At 40.4% G+C, this 10,591-nt stretch overlaps 1 protein-coding gene across 1 annotated transcript; it reads left to right on the forward strand.

Moving 5' to 3' along the window:
* The first annotated feature begins 4,393 nt into the window (after positions 1–4,393).
* Positions 4,394–9,378, forward strand: LOC146619049 (extracellular calcium-sensing receptor-like). Its single transcript, XM_085370180.1, has 9 exons — positions 4,394–4,503; positions 4,784–5,078; positions 5,220–5,306; positions 5,511–5,780; positions 5,998–6,204; positions 6,281–6,556; positions 7,944–8,171; positions 8,257–8,380; positions 8,468–9,378. The coding sequence occupies exons 1-9, from the start codon at positions 4,394–4,396 to the stop codon at positions 9,376–9,378; spliced, it is 2,508 nt and encodes an 835-aa protein (XP_085226306.1).
* Positions 9,379–10,591: the final 1,213 nt, after the last annotated feature.

Consider the following 10,591-nt stretch of genomic DNA (forward strand, 5'->3'; position numbering starts at 1 on the left):
TATTTTTAAATTCTGGTAGCACTGCAACCACGTAAGCTAGCGCAATAATTTTTTTTGCATAAGAAACCAGAAGAGTTGTACTTACATCTTATGCCATCAGCTTGTCCTAGGTCACAGTTTCCTTCCACATATAGCTTTGCAAAAACTGAATAAAAAGCACTTGCAGCAACAAAAACATAATATTCCAGAAACACGCTTTGCCGATCCGATCAGCTGTTCATAACACTTCCTATGTCCATCAGCGTGAACTATCGCATGTCCGCCATGACCTGCCCGAAACCGGAAGTGACGTCATTTTGCAGAAATGTAGTTTTTTACCATCAGGGCCTCATGAGCCTATACTGGTGTTTTTAAAAGTTATCTTTGACTTTATGACTTTCTGTGTCGTTTCTGGGATGCTTAGGACTCATATTGCACTGCTGGAAAAAGTTTATTTTGATGCATATGCTGTTATTTTGCAAATTTGCACTCTAATATTTTTTTTCGTTTTTCCTGCAGTATATGAAAATTGGTGTATTTCAAAAATAAAACTATGAAGACACTCAAAATAAATTTCCTGTGGTGGGAAACTATTTTGTGCAACATTTTTGTATTTAAAGTTTTGAGGGATAAGCCTCTTAAATTTCTCTAACTAGAAATATATGTTAAAAAAAACCAAAACAATTTTCAATTTTTTTGTAGTTTATTGCATTTTTTTTGCAATTTATGTAATTATTATGCACTTAATGCAGACATATTATTAAAATTTGGGCTATAATGGTTGTATTGATGTATATCAACTTGAAATGCTCCCAACAATGGCACTACAGCATGTAAAAATATAATATAAGCTCTGGCGGACTTAGTTCTATGGTAGGTCTTAAAGGGTTAATATCTTGGGGTCTTGTTCAAGAGTGTGGACTCACCCTGTCTCTCACTAGTGATAGACAGATTGGGGTCATGTCTGCAGCTATGGTGACACTCCATTGGTGATGAAGAGAGTGGAGAAAGACAGCAAACCTGTTGATTTTGCAAGTCAATCTATGCTGTGACCCTTACCTGACCAAAAGAATGAGACTGCAGATACAAATGGTGAAAAAGAGTCTCCTCCAAAGGGGGGCTGTGCTGTCCTTTAGAGATTGGGTGAGGATTATAGTCATTCAAGAGGGACTCAGCCTAGAGCTACTTCTCACCCACATCGAAATGAGCCAGTTTGATTGGTTTAGGAATCTGAATAGGATGCCTCCTTGGTGAGGTGTTAAAGGCATGTTCAGAAAGAGGCCCCAGGGAAGACTCAGGATATACTACAGAGTTTATATACTTTGGGGGAAATACTTATTTGAATCACTACTGAATTTGTAAGTTTGCTCTCTTCCAAATAAAGTGAGCAAACTTACAATCCAGAAAACACATTACTTAAAAGTCATACATTGATTTGCATGTCAGAGGATGTACTTCCTGAGGCAGCTGAAGAAATTCAACCTGCCAACACGGACGATGATGCAGTTCTACACTGCAATCATCGAGTCCATCCTCACCTCCTCCATCACCGTGTGGTACGCTGGAGCCACTATCAGGGACAAACAGAGACTGCAGCGTGTTGTGCGCTCTGCTGAGAAGGTGATTGGCTGCAGACTCCCATCTTTGCAGGACCTGTACACCTCCAGGACATTGCGGCGTGCAGCTCGGATCTCAGCTGACCCTTCTCACCCTGGACACAGTCTGTTTGACCTGCTCCCCTCAGGCAGGAGGCTCCGGTCCATTCGCACCAGAACCTCTCGCCATAAGAACAGTTTCTTCCCCTCTGCTGTTGGACACATGAACAATAACCATATGACTGTTCCCACCACTAACTGTTGAAATCATGACCCTACGCTGTGTCACTGCATCATTCCATGTTTGGCACTGATCACCACCTGCACTCATGTATATATCTTTCTACGTAGCACTCTTAATTCTTATTCTCATGTATATATCTCATGTATAGCTCATGCACATATCTTTCTACGTAGCACTTTTAATTCTTATCCCTACTTTTATTTTTTCATGTCTATTTAAGTGCTATTTATGACACTATTTAAGTGCTATTTATGACACTATGTTTGCACTGAAGCACCGCAGCAATTTCCTAATGTTGTAAACCTGCTCAACATTTGGCAATAAAACCCCTTTCTGATTCTGATTTCTGATTCTGATGTCACTGAGTGAAAAAAGTATTTGATCCCCATGGCTTAGGTCTTGGTGGAAAAAACCCTTGTTGGCAATCACAGTAGTACAATGTAGTCAGTCACCAGGTTTGCACACATGTCATGAGGGATTTTGCCTCACTCATCTAGGTTCAGAGGTTTCAGCTTTCTCCACATTTTCTCTAGAACTTATTCTGGAGAGTGGCTAAGACACTTCATGACCTTAACCCTCTAGACTCAACCAATGTGTCTACACACCATATCTTCTTATCAGAAAAACACCCCCAATTTATAATGTTTCCACAGCTATGGTTGAATGTGGGGGGTGGTAGAATTTCGTGGTGGCATTTAGTGGAAGCATTGCTGTCCTTTTTTGACACATTGCTGAGCTGCTCCATGTTTTCTCTGTGGCAGGTACCCAAAACTGAGAATGTACGTTTAATATACGTTTAAGCTAGCTAGTCCTGAGATTGTGTATCCTGAGTTTTTTTTTCTGGTACACAAGCTACCCTCTCCTGTGACTGGGTGTCCCGATCCTGTGCTGGCTACTCCAGGAACTCTGTCAGAGTTTCATGTTTCATAAGTCAAATGTATTTCTATTGCACTTTTAACTCATAATAGAAATATGCTTTAAAACGATGGGAGTCCCCAGTCTTCCACAGACAACTGTTTTACTGTGTGATGATTAGCTTACTCCTGTGCGAATCCCCCCTTTCTGCTGTCTTCCCTGTGGCAGTTTCCCTGCTACCAATTCATTGAAACTATGTCTTGTGTCTTTTGTGTACTGGCTAAATTTGGGCCTTCTTTGTTTGAGGTTGTCCTTATAGCCTAAGTTTCTATGCCTGAGCTGGCCCCAAGATAATCTCGAATAATATTTCAGGCTCAGGTTGTGTTCCCGCAGTCTTATATCCTGACATCCTTTCCAACATTAGAACCTGAGCTGCCTGGAAAAATCTTTGTACTTTGTATTTGACCTCAGCGGTCTGGCCACTTCTCAGCCTTGTTTAATCTTCCAGGTTTGAAGCTGGGCTACAGAACAATTGGCTTCACTTTCCATCCTGGCCACTAGAGTGATTCCAATTTACTGTTGGCCACCAGGTTGATCTCACTGGGGTTACCCCCATGAGAACATATGCCTTCTCTGCTTGCCACAAGTTTAACCACGTGAATGGACCCATCCATCACCTATATGTAACTCTGCCTTCACATCAGGCCACTTACCTACTCTATTTTGCTGTGAGCCTTTCTACTACTTGACCACCTGAAACACCGCTCTCTCCACTGGCCACAAGTGTTGCCTCCAGAGCTTAAAAATCAGCCACCAGAAGGGTTCATCCTCATTGCTGGTCCTCTGCTAGACCACTTTATCTGTAGCCATGTGCCCTGCCTTGCCATTGACGGTCTCTGTCGCACTCAGCACCTTGGCTGCCTGAGTGCATCTGGTTTAGCTTCAAATGGCTTTTCATCACTACTACTGAACATCTGCTCAACTTTCAAAGAGATTCCTCTCCCCTGTTCTACCTAGAAGGTTGTCCTTCTGAAATCAACCATCCCTTTGACATCCATCAGGATAGTCTTCCCCATCCACTAACTTTTCCAGTCTCCTCTTGCCCTTTACACTCAGCTTCTTAAAAAGCAACTAAATTTTTTCGACACTCTAAATGGTTTTATTTTCTGTTTCAACTCATATTTGGACTTGAAGTTTTTAATATGGAGTTTTTGAGCATGAACCTTGCTATGTATGAAATAAGACTGTAAATGTTGTGGTCTTCATTCTTGCTTTATGTCACTCGATAAATGAAATAATGAATAAAAATAAGTAAATAATAAAACACAAATAAAAATTTTATGATGTCAATCCTTAAGTGTGTGTGTGTGTGTGTGTGTGTGTAGGCCGGGGGGGGGGTGATATCTAATTGACTCACAGTAGTGCTTAACTTCATATGGATACAAAATACAAAAACAATTTCAACTCTTTTAGGCCCCGCCCACACTTCTCCTTCTCGGGTGGTGTGCAAGACTAAACAACACAAAAAGTCAATGAAAGACAAAGGCATTGAAATAAAACCTAATGACTGAGCTCAGAAAATCAGAAAGCTGTTATGGCCTCTTCTTTACAAACCAGTTTGCTCTTGCTTGTTTTGCTATCTTCTTACTTTTCTTTGGTTATATCCTCTTCTCAGTTTTCTCTCTCATGTCAGTTACAGGGACAGTTTGATCTAAATGGGATGTACAAGGCTGGTGATGTGGTTCTAGGAGGACTGTTTCAAATCCACTTCTTTTCAAGTGTTGCTATTCAGTCTTTTACTTCAAAACCACAACAACCTACTTGCAATGGGTAAGTAAGGCTGGGGGGGAAAAGGGAAATGGAAATTAGTGCAAAGGAAATATGAGATTGTAATAGTAGTAACTGTACTTTCTGATTTATTATCATTCAGGATAAATGCATGTATCTTGGTGCATCTATATTGTTTGTCATGAAAATAGCTTGTTAATCGTTGTTATTCAGTTTCCTTAATTGTTTTATAATGTTTTTTAATAATAAGTAATTTTGCCACATGTTGCAGTAAAGTATCTTGATGAAAATATATTTTTCAGTTAAATTTTTCTTGTCTTAGTGTTTATGCCCTAGGATTTAAGCTCGCACAAACCATGGCCTTTGCTATTGATGAGATCAATAGAAACTCAAACCTGCTACCTAATGTGACTCTGGGGTACACTCTGTATGATAGCTGTCTTGAGCTTGGAATTGGATTTCGTGCAGCATTGTCAATGGCCAGTGGTCAAGAAGAGAAAATTATATTAAATAGTACATGTGTTGGAAATCCTCCTGTCATAGGGATTGTGGGTGATTCATCTTCTACAAATTCTATTGCCATTTCCAACGTCTTAGGTTTGTACAGAGTACCTATGGTAAGTTTTCTGCTCAACCATGTAATAGTTTTCTTGGATTATTTTAATTTAATTGCAAATTTAAAGACACTTGAAGTAACATGACAAAGTTAAGACATCTCTACATCAATATCGGTACAATCTGTAGTCTGTATCTTTTAGGTGAGTTATTTTTCCACATGTTCCTGCCTGAGTAACCGTCAAAAATACCCATCATTCTTTAGGACGATCCCAAGTGATGCTTTCCAGGTGAAAATCTGTCAACAATTGTTTTTGTTGTCGACAAAGATGTTTTGGTTAAAGAAATTGCCTACTTTGCAACAATATGCATACAATGATACTAAAATGTTTTTTCAGTTCCAGTTTTACTTTGTTATGAACAAAGCTAATTTGCCACCATAAAGGTGTAATAATCATGTGGAAAATTGTTCTTGTCTATGCACTTACACTTAGGTACGTGCTATGATTCAGATTCTGAAGCATTTCAGTTGGACTTGGGTAGGTCTGCTTGTCAGTGACGATGATTATGGACTTCACGCAGCAAGATCATTTCAATCTGAGCTGAGTCTGTTAAGTGAAAGTTGCCTGGCCTACACTGAGGTTTTGCCCTGGGACAAAGACACAGATGAACTCAGGAGGATTGTTGATGTGATGAAAAAATCCACAGCTCGAGTTGTTATTGTCTTTGAACATTACAGTCGCATGATAAACCTTATGGAAGAGGTTTGGCTTTAAAACAATCCAATTATTATTAATTGCAAAGGTCTGCATCATTGTATTGTGTAAAACATTTATTACATCATTATTTGAATGATTACAGAAAACTGTACATTCAGAATTCATTTAAAGGTGAATAATAGCTTAAATAGCATGATAATGTCACTAATCAAGTTATAGTTACAATATCTTTTCATAGAATATGGTGTAATCTAATTCACAGGTAGTGAGGCAAAATGTAACTGGCCTACAATGGATGGCCAGTGAAGCCTGGACAGCAGCTGTTGTGCTCCAAACACCTCAGCTTATGCCATACCTGCGTGGTACACTGGGTATCGCTATTCGTCGAGGCGAGATACCAGGACTCAGGGAATTCCTATTACAAATACGTCCTGATTTACATCACAATAACAGCTATGGAAATAGTATGGTGAGAGTTTAAGCTTTTAATGTACTAGTTGGAACAATTTCCATCGCTTGTAAAAAACAATAAAAAATTATTTCAGGTGAACCAGTTTTGGGAATTCACATTTCAGTGTAGATTTGCACCAGCTCCAGCAAGCTTGCTGGAAGGTGAAGGTGCAATATGTACCGGACAGGAAGATCTAGAAAATGTGGACAATGAATTCTTGGACGTTTCCGACCTGCGGCCTGAGTATAATGTGTACAAAGCTGTTTATGCACTGGCATATTCCCTTGATGACATGCTGCGGTGCAAGCCAGGAAGAGGGCCTTTCAGTGGGAACAGCTGTGCCACTTTGCAGTCACTGGAGCCTTGGCAGGTGTGATATCATTTTACATTCTGTTTATAAATTCTTTGCTTTATAATTACTTTCAGGATAGAATTTACCACATAGAACTAAATAATATGTGATAATGTTGACTATCCAAAAGCTGGTGTGACTTAAATGGATTTTACACACTCCCAGTTTCGGAGTTGTGGAGTGACATTTAATCTAGTGACACTGGAAAAGTGCATGGCGTGTGTGATTAAGACGCTCTGTATGGACCTTTTCCCCCTCCTATCCATGGATCCCTGGATATCCCAACCCCCACACTTTGGATATATTTTACATGGTGATTGTAAATAAATTTTTGACTTTTCATTTGAAGAACTTCGGGTCTGAGTCAATTGAGTTAGTTTGGTATGCTGACACCCACAAAAAATTAGCAGTTAATATATTTAGATCAGAAGCTTGTATTTATAAAGCATTACTAGCGATGTAATATAGATTTCTTTATTTAATAATGGGTGGGGGTGGGGGCGGGGGATGGGGGCGGGGCATGGTATGTGGCGCTGCTGCCAGAAGGCTGACATCAGCTCATCACGCCTCCTCTGCATTTAAGTCTGTACTGGGTCCTGACTGAAGTTATTGTCGTTGTGGCAGCCGGCAGCTGGAAAAGCTGCAGCTGAGTATTATAAAAACAGAAACTAGAAATAAAAGTGTGACAATGTGGTCGGGTCAGCTATGCATCGTTTACAGTGGTATCAAAACCCAGTATTGGGGCATGGTGGAACCGCGACCGGGCCAGCCAGGTTGTGGTGGCCAAGCTCCCGTCTACGCAGAGGGAGCAGGTAGCGATGTTTCACCGGCAGTTGAAACAGCTGTAGGACAGATCCCACTGCCGGATGCAGTTGATAGAGAGTCTGGCAGCTTAGATCGGGTCCTTACCACTACCACCACTGCCCTTACTGACGTCCCTCGACCGCATGTGAGTGGCTGGTGTCTGATCTGTTCTGGCAGCATGCTGGTCCCCAGGGTGAGTCTTGTCCACACCTGCTGCGCCACACCGCATGCCCCACAGTGAGCCCACAGATTCAAACATCCATGTCGCTGGGGCATGGGCTGGGGCATGGGCTGGGGACGCCACCGGTTGTGATTGATTTCCTCACCTACTCGTGCGAGTATGTGTGTGTGGTAGGAGGGGTCAGCTGGATGGCTCCCCAGCCTCAGTCAAGCCATGGGGGTATGTGGCGGGGCATGATTTGTGGCGCCACTGCAGGGAGGCTGACACACCAGAGTTGCAGCAGCTCATCACGCCTCCATTGCATTTAAGTCTGTACTGGGTCCTGACTGAAGTTGTTGTCGTTGTTGTGTATGTGTGGCTGGCAGCTGGAAAGTTACAGCTGAGTAAGTCATTTACTTGTTATGCATCCCTTTTTAACAGCTGGTTTATTACTTAAGATGGGTAAACTTCACCACTCCGTTTGGAGATCAAGTGTCATTTGATGAGAATGGTGATGCATTGCCAATTTATGATGTGATGAACTGGTTGTGGCTCCCTGATGGAAGCACTAAAGTTGAGAATGTGGGTGAGGTTAAAAGGTCCGCTTTCAAAGGTGAAGAACTCATACTTGATGAAGACAAAATCTTCTGGAACCTTGAATCCAAAAAGGTTAGATATGTTTTTTTAGATTTAACTTTTGCCACATGTCTAGTATATATCAGTGTAAAGGCTAATATTTGATTTCATCCTATAGCCACCTCAATCAGTATGCAGTGAGAGCTGTCCTCCTGGTACCCACATGGTGAGAGAGAAGGGGAAACCCCAGTGCTGTTTTGACTGCATCCCTTGTTCTGAAGGGAAAATTACTAATAAGACCAGTACGTATTTTTGTTTTTGCATGACATATTTAATTTCAATATTATGAAGAATAATGTGCATTTCACCAATGTTCCCTTTTGTATCAGACTCCTTGGAGTGCACCAGTTGTCCAGAGGATTTTTGGTCAAACCCCCAGCGTGACCACTGTATTCCTAAGAAGACAGAGTTCCTCTCCTATCTTGACCCTCTGGGTATTTGTTTGACAACAACCTCCTTACTGGGAACATTTATATGTGCTGTTGTTCTGGGGATCTTTATCTGCCATCGCACAACACCTATAGTACGTGCCAACAATTCAGAACTTAGTTTCCAGCTATTAGTGTCACTTAAGTTGTGTTTCCTTTGTTCATTGCTGTTTATCGGACGACCCAGGCTGTGGACATGCCAACTCAGACACGCAGCATTTGGGATCAGCTTTGTGCTGTGTGTCTCATGTATCCTGGTAAAAACCATGGTTGTTCTGGCTGTGTTCAAAGCCTCCAAGCCAGGAGGGGGAGCCAGTCTGAAGTGGTTTGGTGCTATGCAGCAGAGAGGAACAGTTCTATTTCTGACATCTATTCAGGCAGCCATCTGCACTACCTGGCTTGTCTCTTCCTCTCCAACTCCACATAAAAACACCCAATACCACAATGATAAGATAGTGTATGAGTGTGCAGTTGGGTCCACTGTTGGTTTTGCAGTGTTATTGGGCTATATTGGCATGCTGGCTTTCCTCAGTTTTCTAATTGCATTCCTGGTGAGGAATCTCCCTGATAGTTTTAATGAGGCCAAGCTCATCACATTCAGCATGCTGATCTTCTGTGCTGTGTGGGTGGCCTTTGTTCCTGCTTATATCAGCTCACCAGGAAAACTTGCAGATGCAGTGGAGGTGTTTGCCATTCTTGCCTCAAGTTTTGGTCTTTTGATCACACTGTTTGGACCCAAATGTTACATAATCCTGTTGAGACCAGAGATGAACACAAAGAAAGCTGTTATGGCCCGTGGCATTGGTTCATAAAAAGTCAGCTAATTTCAAAAGAAAGAAAAGCACATTATCTCTTTGTAGTACAGACAGAAAAAAATAATAAAAATCATAGTTAATAGTTATCAAGTTAGTTATCATAGTTATCAAAGTTAATATTCCTTTTAAATGTCTGTGCTGGTGTTAAATGACTGCAAATGTGCAGATATCTTGATTCATTCTACCTTAATTGTTTTTCATGATACAGTTGAAAAATAGAACAAATTGAAATTAAATATTGTTCCTATAAACATATACTGACTTGTGTTTATTGCATCTTCCAAGAAATTTCTATATTCTCATAAGCTTTGACTTAATTTATTAAAAATACATCAGAGGGGGATGTTCCACCTTCACCATCCTGCATACAGTGGACATCGTCGTTCACATAATAGAGACTGGCTACACACGTAAACACAAAACATTGTATCGATCAAAGAAAGTACACAACCAGAGCTTTTATCAACTTCAATTCAATTTGATTCAATTCAATTTTATTTATATAGCGCCAAATCACAAAAAGGTTGCCTCAAGGCCTTTATATTGTAAGGCAGACCCTACAATAATACATTGAAACTTGAAACTTGAAAAAAGCTTTTGATGCAATTGACCAGATATTATTTAATAAATTGGAAATGCCATTAGAGAGGTGAATAGTTATTTAAACAACAAGCAACAAATTATGAAGATGGGTAAACATTCATCAAAATGTTTGAGCATTGGTTGTGAAGGCCACTTGGGTAAATATTGGGCCCAAAACTTACGATCTTGTATAAAATGACATCGTCGTTCACATAATAGAGACTGGCTACACACATAAACACAAAACATTGTATTGATCAAAGAAAGTACACAGCCAGAGCTTTTATCAACTTCAATTCAATTTGATTCAATTCAATTTGATTTATATAGCACCAAATCACAAAAAGGTTGCCTCAAGGCATTGGTTGGGAAGGTGCACATGGGTAAATATTGGGCCCAAAACTCACGATATTGTATAAAATGATGTAGAGCATTAGATATATTACAGTTCAATTTATTTTTGGATAACACATTTTATGTCATGGAGAGCATAAACAGCACTTTTTGGAGATCCTCACAAAATTTGACTCAACTAGAATGATTGTTAGATAAAAGAAATTATCACTGATTTTAAGCAAAACAAAATTTATGATAATTGGAAATTCTAGGACAGGCATGGATGTAAATG

The sequence above is a fragment of the Diplotaxodon limnothrissa genome, linkage group LG14 (genome assembly GCF_057381915.1).
Source record: "Diplotaxodon limnothrissa isolate DT_005_m linkage group LG14, D_limnothrissa_male_GT1.1, whole genome shotgun sequence".
NCBI lineage: Eukaryota > Metazoa > Chordata > Actinopteri > Cichliformes > Cichlidae > Diplotaxodon > Diplotaxodon limnothrissa.

Coding starts and splice junctions, on each gene's coding strand:
- LOC146619049 (XM_085370180.1), top strand. CDS start 4,394: ATGTACAAGGCTGGTGATGTGGTTCTAGGAGGACTGTTTCAAATCCAC. Junction 5,079..5,219: donor GTTTGTACAGAGTACCTATG/GTAAGTTTTCTG, acceptor TGTATCTTTTAG/GTGAGTTATTTTTCCACATG. Junction 8,172..8,256: donor GGAACCTTGAATCCAAAAAG/GTTAGATATGTT, acceptor TTCATCCTATAG/CCACCTCAATCAGTATGCAG.